Genomic DNA, 21,944 nt, shown 5'->3' with positions numbered 1-21,944 from the left:
TGTATAAGACACTAGTTAGGCCTCATCTGGAATATTGTGTCCAGTTCTGGGCACCATACTTGAGGAAGGATGTGAAGGTATTGGAGAGAATACAGAGGAGATTCACAAGAATGATTCTAGGGATAAAGAACTGTAGCTGTGAGGATAGATTGGAGAGGTTGGGTTTGTTTTCCTTGGAGAAAAGGCGGCTGGGAGGGGACTTGATAGAGGTGTTCAAGGTCCTGAGGGTTATGGACAAGGTAAGTAGTGAGAAATTGTTCCCACTCAGGAGAACATCAAGAACTAGAGGGCACAGATTCAAAATAATTGGCAAAAGGAGTAGTAGTGATGTGAGGAAATTTTTTTCACCCAGAAGGTGGTTGGAATCTGCAAAAACTTCCTGAGAGAGTGCTGAAGGCAGGTTTGATTGAGGTATTCAAAAGGGAACTAGATGGCTACAAGAAAAGAATGAATGCACAAGGTTACGGGGATAAGACAGGGGAGTGGGACTAGTTAGAATGTTCTTTCAGAGAGCCAGTGGAGACTCAATGGGCTGAATGGTCTCCTGCTGCACCATAAAGATTCTGTGACAAGAGTGACTGCATTTCAAAAGTGCTGCATTGGCTGGAAAACATTGATGTCCTGAGGTTGTGAAAGGTGCTATTTAAATACAAGTCTCTCCAGCATTGGGTCACATTTGGCATTCCTCCACCCAACTGGTCTCTTTGCTTCAGGGAGATACAGGTAAGATGCCTGTTGTATCTCAGTCCTCTCTCCTTCAGGGCAATATAAGTACAGTGACTGTTTTATCTCAGTCCCTCTCCCCCAGACATATATCTGAACACTGACTGGGGTCTCTCAGTCCCTCTCTGTCAGGTTGTATTTACTGTAGCCAGTAGTACTTGGGTGGAACCTGTATAAAGAGGAACCTTGAGGAAAGGAATGAAATATCTTAACTAAAATAATTTAATTTCTATCACAAGGCTTAATGTGACTAGAGAGAATCAAAATGGATAAGAGACTCCTGCACACTGTCAAACGACGCTGAAAGATTTAAACAAGAAACCACTTTTAGAGTGCAGTGCTCTGCATAAAGGAAAACCTACAAACTGCTGCAGAGATTATGCTCAACAACTTCACAATTATCAAAGCATCACAGTTTATGGGAATCAAATTTTATGATTAAAAACATCCAAAGTACTTTAGATTTGGCACAAGTGTGAATTGATTAAAATGTTTCAACCTTCCAGAGACAGGCCTATTGGTACCAGGTACAGGCCTGTGGGGTACAGAATCTCACACAGACATACAAGATCCCACAACACTATTTCAAAGAAGAGCAAGGGAGTTCTCTCCAGTGTCCAAACCATCAGATGAAATGTCATCGACCTGCAATGTTAACTCTGCTTCTCTCTTCCGAGGTGTTGCCTGACCTGTTGAACATTTGTGGCATTTTCTTATTTCAGATTTCCAGCATCTGCAGTATTTTGCTCCTGTACGAGGGGAGCAGAGTTTGAGGGCCCATATACTATTGCAATGTTCCTCTCATGTCACAGCCCCTTTGTTCCTCTGCTGTAAGTTCTCTTGTGCTCACAGCATTTCCTATGAAGCGATCTTGGACCTGGGAATCTAAAACGCTGATTTGTAACCAAGTGCTGAGAACCCCAACCTGGGATCAGCCTCCCTCAGTACGGGCATCAACTCAGCGAAGATTGGTGTGGGAAATTGCAAACACAAGAGTTGTGTCCCACACACTCTGTTTAATGGAGTTAATCAAAGTGTGGCTGTTTTAATACAGACCAGGCATTCTTCTTATTCAGATGTGCAGCCAGTTTGTTTCAGACACCCCTGTACAGCTGGGTGCTGCTAATTTATGTGTAAGAATTTAATGGAGAATTAGTTTACAGAAACACCATCTCACCCTCCCATTATATGTGAGGTATCTGAAATGCTCAGATACATCTGCTTTCATTTACATACCCTTCCCATGAGTCAAGGCAGCAGTTTACACTCCATTGTGCTGTGTGGGACTGTGAACCTCATGGCTAACATATCACAAACAAACGTATTCTACCTTGATCTAGCCACGGGCATATGTTACCTAGATGCCAGGCACTGTGACACTGAAAAGGATATGAGGATGTCCTCAGATTACTGGTGGCTTGCTGTGGTGTGTTTGGCCAGGTTACACTCTTAGATGAGTGTAATCACCAGCATGAAACAGGGAAAGAGCGTGCAACAGCAAAGGGTTACTCTGTTTAACCAATACTGACTAGACTGACATCTACAGGGTTTAGCTGTACACTTGTGTGACTGACAAAACATACTGATCGAAAGATCGCTGACGCCGACTGTGCTTAGGTAACACATTCCTGTATTAGCCCTGCTGAGTACAGATCGAAGACTCCATCTGCTGGCGTTTTGTTCAGGAATTTGGTGTCTCAGATCAGAGTGAGGTTGATGGGTCAAGTTCTGTGTTCATTGTAAAAGAATTCTTTCAGTAGTCAGCAACTGTTCATAAAAACCAGTTATATAAAAATTATGGCTACACATTCAACTAAATGAATGTAACCTCAGAGATTTGATCTTCCGAGAGACAATTAATGTGAACACTCAGTTTGATGGAATAAATCTCACTGGAAAGTCAGTGATTCCAGTATAACAGACAAAGCTCTAGGCACTGTTGGCCAATTGTAATTCACCCTCAAGAGTCAACAGGTATCCATCATCCATGAAGTGTTTGCTGCTTCGTGGATCATTGGCAATCTGTAAGGTGGCATTTATTGAACTGAACCGAACCAGGGTGATGGGGGGCAGTAGGGAGGCAAAAGAGAACAAATACATCCTTGGAGGTCCTGCAGAGAGCATGTTGTTCGCAGTTGGTTTGTGACTAGCCCCCAAGTCGCTGTCCCTCACCCCAGTTGAAACCTCCAGGTCGGTCCTCGGGCAGTGGGTTGTAGTTGGGATCTTCTTCAGGAATGTCAAAAACAGCTTTCCTGTCGGTGAAGAACAGAACCCATTCCTGGGATAAGTAACGGAAACAAACAACATTGCACAGGGCCAACAGTAACACTCGCACAGACCCAGAGATGAGGCTGGGTGGGAACAATCAGGTCAGGAGTAAACATCACACAATCGACATAAGGGTGAGCAATAGAAAGAAAGGACTAAATCAGTCTTACTTTTGGAACAAATACAGCAGGATTCATAATACATTCCATAGGTGCATAAAGGTTGCCCCACAGAGTGCTAACAATGCAATGCTGGGGACAGCGGGAGTCTGGCGGGCAGAGGGGGCAGCAGGAGCTTGTGATTTGCTTATGAATTGATTGTGATTAGGACTCTACACTTCCCCTGTTTTTTTTAAATTCATTCACGGGATGTGGGCTTCGCTGGCAGGGCCAGCATTTATTGACCATCCCTAATTGCCCTTGAGAAGCTGGTGGTGAGCTGCCTTCTTGAACCCCTGCAGTCCATGTGGTGTAGGTACACCCACAGTGCTGTTAGGGAGGGAGTTCCAGGATTTTGGCTCAGCGACAGTGAAGGAACGGTGATATATTCTGAAGTCAGGATGGTGAGTGGCTTGGAGGGGAACTTCCAGGTGGTGGTGTTCCCATGTATCTGTTGCCCTTGTCCTTCTAGATGGCAGTGGTCGTGGGTTTGGAAGATGCAGTGTAAGGAGCCTTGGTGAATTCCTGTAGTGCGTCTTGTAGATGGTACACATTACTGCTACTGTGTGTCAGTGGTGGAGGGAGTGAATGTTTGTGGAGGGGGTGCCAATTAAGTGGACTGCTTTGTCCTGGATGGTGTCGAGCTTCTTGAGTGTTGTAGGAGCTGTACTCATCCAGGCAAGTGGGGAGTATTCCATCACACTCCTGACTTGTACCTTGTAGATGGTGGACAGGCTTTGGGTAATCAGGAGGTGAGTTACTCATTGCACGATTCCTAGCCTCTGACCTGCTCTTGTAGCCACAGTATCTATATGGCTAGTCCAGTTCAGTTTCGAACAAGTATTGAGCTACAGCTGAGGAGGGGAGGCAGTGGCATAGTGGTATTGTCACTGGGCTGGTATTCCAGAGACCTAGGCTAATGCTCTGGGGACCTGAGTTCAAATCCTACCACGGCAGATGGTGAAATTTGAATTCAATAAAAATCTAGACTTAAAATCATTGTCTATTGTTGTAAAAACCCATGTAGTTCACTAATGCCCTTAAGGGAAGGAAATCTGCTGTCCTTACCTGGTCTGGCCTACATGTGACTCCAGACCCACAGCAATGTGGTTGACTCTTAAAATGCTCTGAACAAGGGCAATTAGGGATGGGCAATAAACGGTGGCCTTGTCAGCGATTCCCACATCCCATGAACGAATGAATAAAAAAAAGCTGGCACAATGACTTTATTCTCTGTGAGGTTAGTAAGCATAAAAGGGCAGGTCCTAATTGACAAGGGAACCTTGAGTTCTTGGCTAATGTTGTCTCTGTGGTTGAGAAGCTGTGGAACATTACATACAGAACAGGTGTTGGCACCTCTGTTTGTATAAAACAAACAAACGGACTGTTTTGGTTAATTGGAAGGGAGATATGTAGCAAACCCAACTCTGTTCTGTACCCATGGTTATACACAATGTTACACCAAAATGTGAAGCAGCTGAGGGGTATGGAGAGGCCCCTGCCTCTAAACACCCAGCAAGCAACACCTGCAAAAAGCTAATTGCAAGAAGCACTCTGAAAATCCAACCTACTTCAGATCCTAGTCCTATAACATACATCAACTCATCATCCTAACCTCTGGGCCCTGTTTTCCCCTCTACCCGTGTGTCTCATCAATATGATGGGATGGAATAGAGAGCAGGGCTGGAGGAGAACAGATTGACTGAGTGCGAGGACCACCAAGGGGGAGAGAATGCTGCAGTCACATACAGCATCATTGTTAACTTGGCTCAGGGTAGTCTTACTTCTAGATTTTAAACTAGATCATACACAAAGAGTATGGAGGTGGGCACTGAGTGTATCTGAAAGGGAGATTACAGAAAGGTTAGTAATTCTAGAGGACAGAGTTTTTTTTTGACGTATAATGCAAGCATTTTATAACCGAACAAAATCATAAAGGGAGTGCACATGTGTCGGTTCATACATGGAGCTGCAGTCAGTGAGCTACCCGTGGAGATATCAAATAAATCAATAACACACATCAGATCATGAAGATTTTCCATTCTTTTAGACAATGGAAGGGCAGATTCAATTAAATTATTCACTGAATTTTGATCCTTTAACAGTTCAGGTACTGCTGCATACAAACAGACGCACCCTTTAGAATCACGCTGCTACTTGTCTAGAACACTGAACAACTGCTTCAGTAAAAACCGACTTACAAAATATTTGGAGTCCTGAGCAGGCGACCTCCACCGGGTTGGTTTGGAAATACATCTTCCAGAAAATAGTAGATATGGCCGACAGCAATTCCTAAAGTCAAACAATAGCCAGGTGAAGTTAGAAGCACAAAACAGCACCACTTTAAATTACTAGCCCATGTATCACATGAAGCAACACTGCCACCAGGACTTGTTTCCTACATATTATCATCAGCTTGCAATGTGTTTTCAGACCCCCTTGAATCATACAACATAGAACGAGGCCATGCAGCCATCAGGCCTGTCCAATGAAAGCTATCCAATCAGGTCCACTCCCTTGTTCTTTATCCAGAGACCTGCAATTTTTACTTTTTCATGTATTTATCCGATTCCCTTTTGAAATTTACTATTGAATGGCTATTCAGCCATCCGTTCAGGCAGAGCATTCCAGGTGAAACAACTTGTTGTTGACTAAAAGAACATCCCCTCATTTTCCCCCAAGATGTTTAGCCAATTATCTGAACTCTGATTGGAAATGGTTTCTTCCTGTCGGCTCCATCAAAATCCTTCCTGTACCATTGCTCACAGTATTTCTAAAATCTGCAACTGACTGAGTGTAATGACAAGAAGGTTTATGTGGGTACTGGGGCCTTGGGGGCAAGGTTTGTCAGGACTGGGATATGGTGTTAGGGTCGAGTAGGCCACTTGGCCCGTCAAGCTTGTTCAGCCATTCATTCGATCATGGCTAATCTACAACCTAAATTCATATCCCCACCTTTAACCCATATCCTCAAATTACTTAACAAAAATCTATGATCTAGCACTAATTAACAATTGATCTAGCACTAATTGTTGTATGCGGAGAATTCCAAATTTTTACCAGTGTGTGTATAAAAGTGCTTCCTAATTTTAAACCAAAGATCTGGGTCTAATATTACTCCTTAGGCTAAGGAGTGTCATTAAACTTATACAAAAGGTTTTAGAGAAGGAAGCAGTGGATTGAGATCCTACAAGGTTTTGGCAATTAGGTGAGAGATTAAAGAACATGACCTCCAGGGATTGTGTGCGCAAATCAGCATAGGAAGACAGTTAAATACATGGATGGAGCAATGGTGCAGGGGGGGTGGGAAGGGTTTGGATTCCTGGAACATTATCTCAATACTGTTTCCAATCACACTGGGCAGGAACGGCCTGTACAGAATGTATCTGCACAATACTGGGATCACTTTCCTGGCTGTGAGAATACTTGATTATGTGATGGAGAGGAAAATGAACTGATAAAACAGAAATGTAAGCAGAATAGGATGCTGTGATGCTTGGGACTTTTGCCTGTAAGGGATTTTCATTCCAGTTATATCTGGGTTTCTATTGAGCTTACTAATGGTTAACTCCCAGGAGTGTAGTTCTTTCTGACAATACTAAAGGCAGCAGGCAATGGCCAGAGGGTTAATAGGCTACCCAAAAAAGATTGGATAGCCACCAAACTCTAGTTTTACATGTTACTGTAACTTCCAAACAATGGGAAGTGAGCAGGATGCAATTCAGAAGCAATAATGCTGGGAGACAAAAGAGGACTGATAGGAGCATTAAACAAAGATTCCATTACAGCATTAAAACAGTGTGATGACGAGGGATGGGACACAGCTGATTTGGTCTGGGTCAAGCTAAGGGAGGAAGGAACATGATAGATGGGGGTGCATGACAGATAGCTGAACAGTGGCAAGGAGATGGAGGAAGGGATTTGTACCCAAATTAGAGAAAAGTGAAGGTGCAATACAGTAGACTGAGGATAGAATAAAGCTAGAAGAATGGGGGGAACTCACAAGCAGAAAATAGTGAACAGAACATAATTAGGTACAATATCAAATTGAAAAGGGTATCAGCACAGATAAAAGTAGTTAAATGGCAAAAAAAACTATTTCAATGAAATAAAAAGGAAACCAAGCCAAATAAACTGGAAACGAACATTATTTAAGGAACATGATTCACATTCAGGCTAGACAGACCAGAGACAGAAGGAAATATGGGAGTCTTGCATTTAAAGCAGAACCACATTCAAAGAATAAGGAACATGGTATTTACACTCAGCAAACTAATGTTCTTCCTCATTTAGTCAACTCCACAGAAGAATCAAAGCATAGTTAATGTAGTGTACAAGCTGCGGCTTGGAGCCTGCTGTGTTGGACTGTGCAGTGAGATGGGCTTTCAGAGCTTATGAGAAAGAAATATGAAAGATAAGGAATCTATTGAGCGTGCAGAGATTATTTTACTGAAAAGCCAGGTGACCAATCCAAAGAATGACTTCTGAGACAGATTGGAGACCTGTCATTTTAAAATCATAAAAGTATCTAGAGTTGATATTTCCAGATATCCAACTGTGACCACTTTAATTTGATCACTTGACTGCTTTAGCTCTGAAGAGTCACACAGGCTCGAAATGTTAACTGTTTCTCTCTCCACAGATGCTGCCACACCTGCTGAGTTTTACCCACATTTTCTGTTTTTATTTTAATTTGATCACTACTTGTTTGTAAAGGAGATACACATTTACACTGAGGTGCAGACATCATTTCAAAGAGTGGCTGAGTCTTCTCAGTCTAGATAGGCCACTAAAGGACTATTTGATGCCAAATTTACCCAGGGTGGGAATCAGCTGGGTTGGATTATTTGGTTGTGGCTGCTGATTTAGGATTGCAGACACACTGGGGGAAAAGAAGGTGATGCAATAGGATTTACACACAACTTGCCTAATCCTGGCTGATTGATGATTCCCATTTGACAGAGAAGCAAATGCTGGATGGAGAGCCTTTTCCCAGTTTGCCTGTTCCCTTCTGGTTGTATTGATATAATGGAGGAGAGATGGTGGAACTCATATTTTTCAAAAATCGTACCTTACAGACAGGACAAGGCCATTTAGCCTATCGTGTCTATGTCAGCTTCCTGATAGAGCTCGCTACTTGCCCTGGTCTTATTCACTTACCCTCCCACACCTCTCTCTTGCAAAAAACCACTCCATTTCCTTTTAATGGAGATTCTGCTCCTGCCAATATTTCTGATCAGACATTCCACATCTTAACAAACCATTGCAATGTTTTTTCCCTTGTCCTTTTGCTGATGATCTTAAATTTATACCATCTAGTCTCCGTCACACATTGTATTTGGATGGAGAATAGCATCAGGTGTAAACATGACACAAAATCTTTGAAGTTTGCTCCCCAAATAATCAAATGATACAACATGCACATTTTCACATTCTGAAAGCCATTCACACACTGTTTAAAGTGTTGCTTTACATGACATTGTTTCCTTACCTAGCAAATCCACTATGATTGAATTCCCAAGCAACAATGAGAAGCCCATTAACACCCAGGGCAGGAATGGAGCTTGAAAATTAAGGAGCCCAAAAAAGTTCATCCTGACATAAGGATTTCTCCTGCTCCATATGTATACGAGCATTATAGTAAAGGCCTGACCCAAGAACACTAGATTGACAAACAAGCCAAAGATCTGACACAAAGTTAAGGAGAATAATCACCAAAACTTTCAACAGGATTATGAGAATTTTGTCCATGAGTTGAATAAGGTGAGATGGGACTGGCAAAAGGTAGAGGTAGACAGAGAGGTGCAAGAGCAGGCAGGACAGGGGCAAGGACAAGGGTGAGGGGACGAAAGGGGGAGGGTCAAGGTGCAGGGCAGAGTGAGTGCGTATTGTTGGGGAGGGGGCGAAAAGAGCTCTCCCCTTTTACCCATTTACACAAGGTACCGCTGTCTACCCCCTTGTACATAAAGCTTAGGTTTGAGAATTTACGGTGCTCCCCTGAACTCTTCATTTGCTTGTGACCTTTCCATGTGTTCAAGCTTTCTTTTTGTGCAAAGTCAAAGCTTTCAATGAAGCAACTTTACTTGAAAAAGGAGTATTCGAAATGCAATCTTTCAAGCGTTAAAACAAATGGCAAAAACAAATCTATCGGTCACTGCCACAGGAGGTTAGGTAAGATTAAAGATGTGCACTGAGAACCAGTTTCAGACACTGTTAATCTGTCTCGTACTGTTCTACTTGTAACTGCTTCTAGAATGCTACTGAGAGCTGCATAGACCATGTTACAACTCCAGATCCATAATCTAAGGATAATAATGGATTAAAAGTGACGGCATATCAAATCAAAGCCATCATTTCCCCAATGGTTCAGTTGCTAAGGCCAGTGAACAGTTGCTTCATACAAGCCTGAAGGTCCCTAATGTCATTCGGGGTCTGGGCTGAGTTAGCTGATCTTCATCAGGCGACAGTGGGAAGCCATCATTAGGCTGGTGGAGTGAGGGGTGCAGGGTTTGTGGGTGGTTGGCGAGAGGGGTGGTGTGGAGCTGTTGGTGAGGGTGAATCCAGTGGCCTCTGCTGAAAAGTGACAAAGTTATCAGGTGAGTGCGCGGTTGATTAGCCTCAGCCATGATTCCCCCATGTTAGAATAACTTGACTAGACCCACTTAAATGAGGTATCAGAGGGTCAACTGCTTCAAAAGCTTCCAAACGGGAATGGAGAAAAGGGAATGTAACTGACATAAAGCTTGATTGTCTTGCACAAACCTAAAAATCATACATCATCTAGAATTCCTGCATTTTCAAACTTACACACATTACTGAATCACAAAATCTTTACAGTGCAGAAGGCCATTCAGCCCATCGAGTCAGCCCTGACTCTCTGAAAGAGCATTCTACCTAGTCTCAATCCCCTGCCTTATCTCCGTAACCTTACACATTCTCTCTTTTCAGGTACCAATCCAATTCCCTTTTGAATACCTCAATCAAACCTGCCTCCACCACCCTCTCATGAAGTTCGTTCCAGACTCCAGCCACCCTCTGGGTGAAAATTTTTTCCTCACATCACATTTACTCCTTTTGCCAATTATTTTGAATCTGTGCCCTCTAGTTATTAATGCTCAATTGAGTGGGAACAGTTTCTCAATATTTACCCTGTCCATATCCCTCAGGGTCTTGAATGCCTCCATCAAGTCTCCTCTCAGTCTTCTTTTCTCCAAGGAAAACAGTCCCAAACTCTCCAATCTATCCTCATAGCTACAGTTCTTCACCCCAAGAATCATTCTGGAGAATCTCTCTGTACTCCCTCCAATACAGTCACATCCTTCCTCAAGTATGGCGCCCAGAACTCCAGACACGGCCTAGCTAGTGTCTTATACAAGTTCAACTTGACCTCCTTACTCTTGTACTCAATGCCCCTATTAATAAAGCCTAAGATACTAGATGCTTTATTAATTGCTCTCTCAACATGCCCTGCCATCTTCAATGACTTAGGTACATATACACTGAGGTCCCACTGTTCCCGCATCTCCTTTAGAGTCTCTCCCTTTACTTCTTATGCTCTCTCTCCATATTCTTCCCGCCAAAATGAATCACCTCACACTCTGCATTAAACCTCATCTGCCACTTGTCTGCCCAATCCACCAACATGCCTATGTCCCTTTGAAGCTCAAGACTATCCTCTTTGCAGCTGACATTTCCAATCTTCATGTCATCTTCAAATTTTGAAATCATGCCCTGAACACAACAGTCTAGGTCATTAAGCTCCCATCCAAGTCACTAATCATCCTGACTTGGAAATATATCACTGTTCCTTCACTGTTGCTGGGTCAAAATCCTGGAACTCCCTTCCTAACAGCATTGTGGGAGTACCTACACCACATGGACTGCAGCGATTCAAGAAAGCAGCTCACTACCACCTTCTCAAGGGCAACTAGGGATGGGCAATAAATGCTGGCCTAGCCAGCGACGCCCACATCCAGTAAACAAACAATTTTTAAAAATACACAGCAGGAAGAGCAAGGGTCCCAACACCAATCCTGAAAAACTCCACTACAAACCTTCCTCCAATCTGAAAAACCATTTATCACTACTCTCTGTTTCCTGTCACACAGCCAATTTCTTATCCAAGTGCCTGCTCTCCCTTTTATTCCATGAGCTAGAATTTTGCTCACAAATTTGTGTCGCACTGTATCAAATGCCTTTTGAAAATTCATATATATCACATCAACAGCATTGGCTTTATTAACCTTCTTTGTTACCTCCTCATAAAAATTCAGCAAGTTAAACATGATTTTCCCTTAATGAATCCATGTTGGCTTTCCTTAATTATCCTGCACTTGTCTAATCGACTATTGATTTTGTCCCAAACTCATAAGTTTCACATTAAATACATTCTGTTAATTTACTAATCCCCTAAAGTAGTTTGATGATATATAATTATAAAAGAAATAAAGTCTGAAGGATACGGTCATTAAAAATCCACCAAAGAGAAACATAAAGACAAAATCTGCAGTTCGACCCCTGAATGACCCTTCTTCAAGCATCCGACAATATCGATATCTGTAGTCAATTGTTAAGAAAAGGCAAGGTGCATCAAAATAAAAAATATTGCAAGCAGAAAATATTTTGGAGGGAGTAAACACTGTCCTTAAACCGGATTTCTTTGGAAATGTAATTTGTAAATAGACATCTTTTCAGTAATTAGCAAAATCAAACAGTTTGATTCTGATCCAAAACCAGTTTTCTGAAATTTCTACATGTATTTTCAACAGCTGTCAAAAGGATACAGGAATATCATATTAAACAAAAAATTAAATCCCACTGTACCGAAAAACAAGAAATTTGTAATTAATCTCCAAACCTATAAGAAAAGAAAACATGGGTTAATATTATAGTCTGGAAATCCAGTTGACACATGTAAAGGAGGTTGTTTTTTTAAAAAGTTCCTCACTCCTCTCTTCAGTACTCAGCTGAGTCACAGCACTAACAGTGTTCTGTCTATTAAAGACAAAGCATATTTAAATAGCATGACTTAGTTTATGGAGAAAGAAAGAAAGTGGAACTCTTAAGGTACCTTGGTAATCACAGCCAACACCCTGATAGGATCATCTTGGTAATGCCAGCCAGCAGCCTCGTAAGAACATCTGACAAGGAGTGAACACCAGCAACCCGGGAGGGGGCAGAAAAATCAATGGGTGGGTGTCTCCAACAATCATCAATGAAGAACGATGTGAGAAAACAACAGGCCAAAGTGGCCATGTGAAGGACATGATGCAGTCAGTGTGTGAGCAGTATCTCATTCTGGTTCACACCTGCTATCTCCAGAGACTGAGTTCCTGATCCTCACAGTGATGCTTGGGGCTGCAACTGAGTGAAGGGTGGAATACCTGTGTGAAGCTTACTTGTGATAAATTATGTATCACAGCATTGAGGAAGATCTGGGGACAGGAGGAAGATCTGGGGACAGGCAATGACATGCAGCACTGGGAGAACAGAAAAAGCGTGGAGCGGGTGGTGGGGTGGGAAATCAAAGAATTTACTAAAGACACCACAGCAATCGATAAAATCATATGAACATATGAACATAATTTTAGATCCCTACTGTTCAATTTATAATCCATAAAACTAGGAGAACTTGTGTTATGTCGGCATTTTCCAATATTACCAGAACAAGGGCAAGCAACCACTCTACTCAAACCAGGAATTGTCGACGCAATAGATTTAGGTTGAGATGAAGATGATTCTTACAGTATTGAATAAATTAGCGCATAACGGGAATAAATACCGCTGCATTAGAAACATTAGGAACAGAGATTTATTAGAATTATTTAAGGAGGTAACAAGCAAGATAAATAAAGGGGAACCAATAGATGTAATATATTTGGATTTCCAAAAGGGATTTGATAAGGTACCGCATATAGGGCTACTTAATAAGATAAGAGCCCATGGTGTTGGGGGTAGTATTTTAGCACGGAGAGAGGATTGGTTAACTAATAGAAGACACAAAGTTGGGATAAGGGAGGCATTTTCGGGATGGCAACCTGTAACGAGTGGAGTGCCACAGGGATCAGTACTGGGGCCTCAATTATTTACAATATATATTAATGACTTAGATGTGAATGTACTATCACCAAGTTTGCAGATGACACAAAAATAGGTGAGAAGACAAGTGGTGAGGATGACACAATAAGTCCACAGAGGGATATAGACAGGTTAAGTGAGTGGGCAAAAACTTGGCAGATGGAATATAATGTGTGAAATGTGAGGTTATGCACTTTGCCAGGAAGAATAGAGGAGCTGAATATTATTTAAATGGAGAAAGACTGCAGAAGGCTGCAGCACAGAGGGATTTGGGAATCCTTGTGCATGAATCCCAAAAAGCTAACATACAAGTTCAACAGGTAATGGGGAAGGCAAATGGAATGTTGGCCTTTATTTCAAAGGGAATGGAGTATAAAAATAGGGAAATCTTGCTAAAACTATACAAGGCACTAGTTAAACCGCACCTAGAATACTGTGAACTGTTTTGGTCCCCTTATCTAAGGAAAGATATACTGGCATTGGAGGCAGTCCAGAGAAGGTTCACTAGGTTGATCCTGGGGATGGAGGGATTTTCTTATGCGAGGTTGGGTAGGTTGGCCTGTACTCATTGAAGAATGAGAGGCAACCTTATTGAATCATATAAGATTCTTAGGGGGCTTGACAGGGTAGATGCTGAGAGGTTGTTTCCCTTTGTGGGAGAGTCTAGGACCAGAGGGCATAATCTCAGAGTAAGGGGACACCAACAAAACAGAGATGAGGAGGAATTTCTTCTCTCAGATGGGTAGCGAATCTGTGGAATTCTTTACTGCAGGGGGCTGTAGAGGCTGGGCCGTTAAGTATATTCGAGGCTGAGATAGGCAGATTTTTAATCAGTAAGGGAATCAAGGGGGAAAAGGCAAAAAGTGGAGTTGAGATTATCAGATCAGCCATGATCTCACTGAATGGCGGAACAGACTCGATGGCCTGAATGGCCTACTTCTGCTCCTATGTCTTATGGAGAGTATACACTGTCCATGTGTCATTCTGCATTAAGGTAAAAAATACAGCACTTACTTGATAGTGTTTAAATATTAACTCTGGATTGAAGTACAGCTGGAAAGGTGTGATTATTTCCAATTGCTGAAAGAAATAAACAAACATTTCTTAATTTTCACAAAGAAACAAAAGAAGATGATGCATTTACAAAGCACCTTTCCTATCTTCAAACCATCCAAAAGCAATTTACAGCAAACGAAGCAAAGTGTTGTTACTGTTGTGATGTAGGGAAATGTGGCAACCTATTTTCTCGCAGCAAGTTCCCATAAACAGTAATGAGATACATCATACTGGCTTTCAGTGTCCAATATGAATAGGGTGAGGTGTGCAGTATCAAAGCACATCCATGACACAATGGGGCAAATGACTGCACAGCAGGGCACTGCAAGGTGTAGAAATGCAGTGGTAAGAGGGGATTCCATAGTCAGGATGATAAAACAATTGTTTCTGCAACTGCCTTGTGTGTTGTGGCTGAAGGACTGAGAGGGTGCTGAATATCTTGAGGGCAGATAGCAAAAGTCTATTTGGGAACTAAAAACATAGGAAGAGAAAGGGTCGAGTCTGCTGGAGTTTCAGGAGGAACTTAAAGAGCATCATGGGGATACAGTGGCAGAGTGGTAATATCACTGGACTAATAATCCAAGAGACCCAGGCTAATGGGGACTCTGGGGACACGGGTTCAAATACCACTACAGCAGCTGGTGGAATTTAAATTCAATTAATAAATCTGGAATATAAAGCTAGTCTCAGTAATGGTGACCATGACAACTATCATTGATTATGGTTAAAAACCCATCTGGTTCACTAATGCCTTTTATGGAAGGAAATCTGCCATCCTCACCTATGACTCCAAACCCACAGCAATGTGGTTGACTCTTAACTGCCCTCTGAAATGGCCTAGCAAAGCTACTCAGTTCAAGGACAATTAGGGATGGGCAGTAAATGCTGGCCTTGCAAGCGATGCCCACATCCCATGAAGGAAAGAAAAAAAAGGATCTCAAAGATAGTAATCTCTGGATTACTCCCAGTACTACACATTAGTGAGTATAGATATAGTAGGACAAAACAGGCTAACATGCAGCTGGAGAAATGGTGCAGAAGGGAGGACTGCAGATTCCTAGGACATTGGGATCAGCTCTGGGGCCTAGGGGATATATTCAAGGTGGATAGATTGCATCTCAACAAAGCTGGGCCCAATGGCCTTGCAGGAGAACTTCAACTAATTTAGCAGGGGATGGGCACCAATAGGGAGAATAAACAAGGTGCGCAGAAAGAGGATGCAGGAAAGATTTACGAAAGTGTTTTCAGGGATGAGGGACTTCAGTTACATGGATAGATTGGAGAATCTGGGACTGTTCATCTTGAAGATAAGAGAAGGTTGTGAGGAGATTTGATAGAGGTATTCAAAATCATGAGGGGTCTGGACAGAGTAGAGAGAAACTGTTCCCATTGGATCGCGATCCGGATGACATTGATTTAAGGTGATTGGCAGAAGAAGCAATGGAGGCATGAGAAAGAACTTTTTTACATAATAAGTAGTGAAGATCTGGAATTTGCTGCCTGAGTGTGGTGGTGGCTGGTCCAATCATGGCTTTTAAAAAGAAATTGACTAAGCACCTAAAGAGGAAAAAATTGGAGGGCTACAGAAGGGCAGGGGAATAGAACTAGCTGATGGGCCAAATGGCCTCCCCCTGTGCTGTAACCATTCTATGATTCTACTCAGCAGGTTACTGCGATTTGGAATACTTTATCAGAAGTGACTGTATGATCTGAAATGGGACAATATAGAAGTATAGAGAGTGACTGGTTCTTATTGAGCTCCTGTCTATGTTGTCAATTTAAAGATTCTATGAACTCAAATGTAACATTTAAATGCTGAATTTTTACTAAATGTAAAAGTTGTCAGGATCCAAGGCTATGTGGGCAGATAATGTAATCCGGTTTTATTTTTAATGTGGAGATATTTTCCCTAGTTATTTGCTGTTACTTTGTAAGCTCACTTCCAAATCTCCACAACATTGGGAGGCAGTCTAGAGATCTCTGTGCACCTATTTCCCACTCACCACCTAGTCCCCTTGCCCATTTTTAGTTGTATTTGATCTGCCCATTCCCCTCTCTGTACAGTGGTTCTGTCTTATTCTGTCCCTCTGAGTACAGTAGTTCTATCTGATCTTTCCATTCCCCTCAGTTTTTTTATTTGGGAAGATGGCGTTGAGGTAGAAGATCAACTATGATCTAGTTAGATGATGGAGCAGGCTCGAGGGGCTGAAAGGCCTACTCCTATGTTCCTGGATGTGAACATTGTTGGAAAGACTAGCGTTTATTGCCATCAGTAATTGTGAGCCGTGTAAAACTGAGTGATGCGCTAGGTCAGTCATTTCAGGGGGCAGTTAAGCGTCAACCACGTTGCTCTGGGTCTGGAGGCACATGTAGGCCGGATCATTTGAGGACAGATTTCCTTCCCTAAAGGACATTAGTGAACCACATGGGTTTTTATGACGATCCGGTAGTTTCTTGATCACATTAATGAGACTAGTACTTTATTCCATATGTTTTATGAACAGAATTCGAACTGCTTTTGCTGCCGTGGTGGGATTTGAACCCATTCCTCTGAAGCCTTGGTTGGGCCACTGAATTACTACTCCAGTAACATTAATGGTGTGCTATCGCAACCTAGCGTTTTATCTCATCTGCTCATCCTGGTCCCTCCGCTTCCCCCCTCTTTGCAATCCCCCTCTCCGGTCCGTCCCCCCACTCTCCGATCCGATCCGGTCCGTCCATCCCCCCACTCTCCGATCCGGTCCGTCCGTCCCCCCACTCTCCGATCCGGTCCGTCCGTCCCCCCACTCTCCGATCCGGTCCGTCCGTCCCCCCACTCTCCGATCCGGTCCGTCCGTCCCCCCACTCTCCGATCCGGTCCGTCCGTCCCCCCACTCTCCGATCCGGTCCGTCCGTCCCCCCACTCTCCGATCCGGTCCGTCCGTCCGTCCCCCCACTCTCCGATCCGGTCCGTCCCCCCCCCCCACTCTCCGATCCGGTCCGTCCGTCCCCCCACTCTCCGATCCGGTCCGTCCGTCCGTCCCCCCACTCTCCGATCCGGTCCGTCCGTCCGTCCCCCCACTCTCCGATCCGGTCCGTCCGTCCGTCCCCCCACTCTCCGATCCGGTCCGTCCGTCCGTCCCCCCACTCTCCGATCCGGTCCGTCCCCCCCCCCCACTCTCCGATCCGGTCCGTCCCCCCCCCCCACTCTCCGATCCGGTCCGTCCGTCCCCCCACTCTCCGATCCGGTCCGTCCGTCCCCCCACTCTCCGATCCGGTCTGTCCGTCCACCCACTCTCCGATCCGGTCCGTCCGTCCACCCACTCTCCGATCCGGTCCGTCCGTCCGTCCCCCCACTCTTCGATCCGGTCCGTCCGTCCGTCCCCCCACTCTCCGATCCGGTCCGTCCCCCCACTCTCCGATCCGTCCGTCCGTCCCCCCACTCTCCGATCCGTCCGTTCCCCCCCTCTCCACCGTCGCTCTCTTTGATCGGTTACAGCTGCTGCAGCACATTGTATGAGTATGCCCCAGAAACCCATGCTATACTCTCTGCCTAAGCCCCACTGCACAGAGCTTCACTTGCTCCGGACTTTATTTGGACAATGCCATGGGAGGCCCACTAGAGTATTGATACAAATTTACAGTGATACAAATTTACAGTGTTTACATCCTGGAAGTCTCACACCTATTTTCCGTAACATTCTTTCATCATACTTTGTCAATTGTCTCAATGTGAAACTGCACCAAACTAGAACAGAAGCAATAGGAGAGCTACGAACTGAAAGGGAGCAAAATAGCTTTAAAACTGTCAACGTAAGACTGCCCTTGCAGTATGAAAATTGTCAATCTGGACAACCAGTCAGGTTAATTTACAAATAAAAGAATACCCTTATACCACCCTTGTATGAACATATGAAACAGGAGAAGTAGGCTATTCAATACACCCGATAACCTTTGATTCCCTTCCCTAACAAGAATCTAGCTACCTCTGCCTTAATATTCAGTGACCCCACTTCTGAGGCAGAGAGTTCTATCATTGCACAACCCTCAGAGAAAAAAATTCTCCTCATCTCTGTTCTATAAGGCCGACCCCTCATTTTAAAACAGTGCCCCCTAGTTCTGGACTCATCCAGAAGAGGAAACATCCTTTCCATGCCAGCCTTGTCAAGAGCATTCAGGATCTTATTTACTTCAATCAAGTCATCCCTCCCTCTTCCAAACACAATTGAAACAAGCCCAACCTGTCCAACCAATCATCATAAGACAACCCACTCATTCCAGGTATCAACCTAGTAAACCTCCTCTGAACCTCCTCCAACACATTTACATCTTCCTTAAATAAAGAGACCAAAACTGCACACAGTATTCAAGATGCGGTCTCACCAATGCCCTGTATAACTGAAGCATAACATCCTTAATTTTATGTTCAATTCCTCTCATAATAAAGGATAGCATTCCATTAGCCTTAATTACTTGCTGGACCTGCATACTAGCTTCTTGTGACTCATGCACGAGAACACCTGGAATTCTGCAGGCGTTCTCTGTTTAAGTAATACTCTGCTTTTTCGTTCTTCCTGCCAAAGTGAACAACTTCACATTTTCCCACATTATACTCCATCTGCCAGATTTTGGTCCAATCATTCAACTTATCTATATCCATCTGCAAACTCTGTATTTCTTCTTCACAACATACTTTCCTACCTATCTTATCTCATCTGCAAATGTAACTACCATGCTTTCACACCCCTTATCTAAGTCATTGTTATAAATTGTAAAATGTTGAGGTCCCAGTACAGACCCCTGCGGACTCCACTCGTCACATCCTACCAATCAGAAAATGACCCATATATGCATACTCTCTGCTTTCTGCCAGATAGCCAATCTTCTATCCAGGCTAATATGTTACCCTGAACAGTATTCTAAACCCTAACTACTTGTTGGTTAAAAAGGTTTTTCCTCATGTTGCCTCTGTGTCTTCTGTCAATCATCTTAAGGTCCATATCATCTTATCTGCCGTATAGCCATTGGAAAATTTCATTTTATTTACTCTCTCAAAGCCCATAGTGATTTTAAACAGCTCTATCAAATCTTGTGGCTTTTCTGCTACAAGTGAATCTCTTCTGTACCCTCTCCAAAGTCTTCATCTCCTCTTTTAAAGTGGGGAGCCCAGAATTGGTGACAATACTCCAACTGGGGCTTCCCCTACCCTACCCTCTCCTCCCTTCCCTTCTCCTCTCCTTCCCTCTTTCACCCTCCCGCTGTCAATGGGCCTCCTCCAGGCTGAGGCGGGATCGAGGACAAGCAGACACGGAGCTCCTACCACGGCGGCGGTGGTGAGCACACAGGCGGTGGTGTAGGCCCGGGTCACCAGGGGGATCTGAAGGTATTCCTGCTGCAGGCTCTGATACGCCATCTTCAGAGCGGCCTCGCCGACAATTTCCGGCGCTCGCCGACTGCGTCACATGCAAATCGATAAAAACTCGTCATTTCCTGTAAAGAAACCCGGCCCACTGGACCAGCCGGAGCTAGTGCGCGTGAGCGAATGACTTTCGGCGGGAGAATCTAGACTGAACCCATCAGAAAGAGCAAGGTGAGTGAGTGAGCGGAGTGTGTGGAAAGTGAGTGAGAGGAAGGGGAGGGGAAGGAGAGTGAGTGAGTGTCTGGAGGGAGAGTGTGGAGACGGAGGGGGGTATGTGTGTGGAGGGAGGGGTGGGGTATGTGTGTGGAGGGAGGGGTGGGGTATGTGTGTGGAGGGAGGGGTGGGGTATGTGTGTGGAGGGAGGGGTGGGGGGGGGTATGTGTGTGGAGGGGGGGGTGGGGGGGGGTATGTGTGTGGAGGGGGGGGTGGGGGGGGGTATGTGTGTGGAGGGAGGGGTGGGGGGGGTATGTGTGTGGAGGGGGGGGTGGGGGGGGTATGTGTGTGGAGGGGGGGGTGGGGGGGGGTATGTGTGTGGAGGGAGGGGTGGGGGGGGGTATGTGTGTGGAGGGAGGGGTGGGGGGGGGTATGTGTGTGGAGGGAGGGGTGGGGGGGGGTATGTGTGTGGAGGGAGGGGTGGGGGGGGGTATGTGTGTGGAGGGAGGGGTGGGGGGGGGTATGTGTGTGGAGGGAGGGGTGGGGGGGTATGTGTGTGGAGGGAGGGGTGGGGGGGGTATGTGTGTGGAGGGAGGGGTGGGGGGGGGTATGTGTGTGGAGGGAGGGGTGGGGGGGGTATGTGTGTGGAGGGAGGGGTGGGGGGGGTATGTGTGTGGAGGGAGGGGTGGGGGGGGGTATGTGTGTGGAGGGAGGGGTGGGGGGGGGTATGTGTGTGGAGGGAGGGGTGGGGGGGGTATGTGTGTGGAGGGAGGGGTGGGGGGGGGTATGTGTGTGGAGGGAGGGGTGGGGGGGGGTATGTGTGTGGAGGGAGGGGTGGGGGGGGTATGTGTGTGGAGGGAGGGGTGGGGGGGGGTATGTGTGTGGAGGGAGGGGTGGGGGGGGTATGTGTGTGGAGGGAGGGGTGGGGGGGGTATGTGTGTGGAGGGAGGGGTGGGGGGGGTATGTGTGTGGAGGGAGGGGTGGGGGGGGGTATGTGTGTGGAGGGAGGGGTGGGGGGGGTATGTGTGTGGAGGGAGGGGTGGGGGGGGTATGTGTGTGGAGGGAGGGGTGGGGGGGGTATGTGTGTGGAGGGGGGGGTGGGGGGGGTATGTGTGTGGTGGGGGGGGTGGGGGGGGTATGTGTGTGGTGGGGGGGGTGGGGGGGTTATGTGTGTGGAGGGAGGGGTGGGGGGGGTATGTGTGTGGAGGGGGGGGTGGGGGGGGTATGTGTGTGGAGGGAGGGGTGGGGGGGGTATGTGTGTGGAGGGAGGGGTGGGGGGGGTATGTGTGTGGAGGGAGGGGTGGGGGGGGGTATGTGTGTGGAGGGAGGGGTGGGGGGGGTATGTGTGTGGAGGGAGGGGTGGGGGGGGTATGTGTGTGGAGGGAGGGGTGGGGGGGGTATGTGTGTGGAGGGGGGGGGGTGGTGTGGGGGGGGGGTATGTGTGTGGAGGGAGGGGTGGGGGGGGGTATGTGTGTGGAGGGAGGGGTGGGGGGGGTATGTGTGTGGAGGGAGGGGTGGGGGGGTATGTGTGTGGAGGGAGGGGTGGGGGGGGTATGTGTGTGGAGGGAGGGGTGGGGGGGGGTATGTGTGTGGAGGGAGGGGTGGGGGGGGTATGTGTGTGGAGGGAGGGGTGGGGGGGGGGTATGTGTGTGGAGGGAGGGGTGGGGGGAGGGGTGGGGGGGGTGTATGTGTGTGGAGGGAGGGGTGGGGGGGTGTGTGTGTGGAGGGAGGGGTGGGGGGGTGTGTGTGTGTGGAGGGAGGGGTGGGGGGAGGGGTGGGGGGGGGGTGTGTGTGTGGAGGGAGGGGTGGGGGGGGTGTGTGTGTGGAGGGAGGGGTGGGGGGAGGGGTGGGGGGGGTGTGTTGTGGAGGGAGGGGTGGGGGGGGTGGGGTGTGTGTGTGTGGAGGGAGGGGTGGGGGGAGGGTGGGGGGGGTATGTGTGTGTGGAGGGAGGGGTGGGGGGGGAGGGGTGGGGTGTGTGTGTGGAGGGAGGGGTGGGGGGAGGGGTGGGGGGGTGTGTGTGTGGAGGGAGGGGTGGGGGGGTATGTGTGTGGAGGGAGGGGTGGAGGGAGGGGGGTGGGGGGGGGTATTGTGTGGGGAGGGAGGGGTGGGGG

General features: G+C 46.2%; 1 protein-coding gene across 1 annotated transcript; it reads right to left on the bottom strand.

The window, feature by feature from the left end:
- Positions 1–931: 931 nt before the first annotated feature.
- Positions 932–19,709, bottom strand: LOC144677388 (derlin-2). The gene is made up of 7 exons (XM_078537516.1): positions 19,582–19,709; positions 14,241–14,306; positions 11,933–12,006; positions 11,612–11,705; positions 8,641–8,836; positions 5,351–5,441; positions 932–2,975 (listed from the first exon to the last, which is right to left on the bottom strand). Exons 1-7 carry the CDS (start codon positions 19,672–19,674, stop codon positions 2,870–2,872), a joined length of 720 nt encoding a protein of 239 aa, XP_078393642.1. The 5' UTR covers positions 19,675–19,709; the 3' UTR covers positions 932–2,869.
- Positions 19,710–21,944: the final 2,235 nt, after the last annotated feature.

This window comes from Cetorhinus maximus, unplaced genomic scaffold, assembly GCF_964194155.1.
Source record: "Cetorhinus maximus unplaced genomic scaffold, sCetMax3.hap1.1 HAP1_SCAFFOLD_2513, whole genome shotgun sequence".
In the NCBI taxonomy this organism is placed as follows: Eukaryota; Metazoa; Chordata; class Chondrichthyes; order Lamniformes; family Cetorhinidae; genus Cetorhinus; species Cetorhinus maximus.
This window is presented reverse-complemented; position numbering and strand designations above follow the sequence as displayed.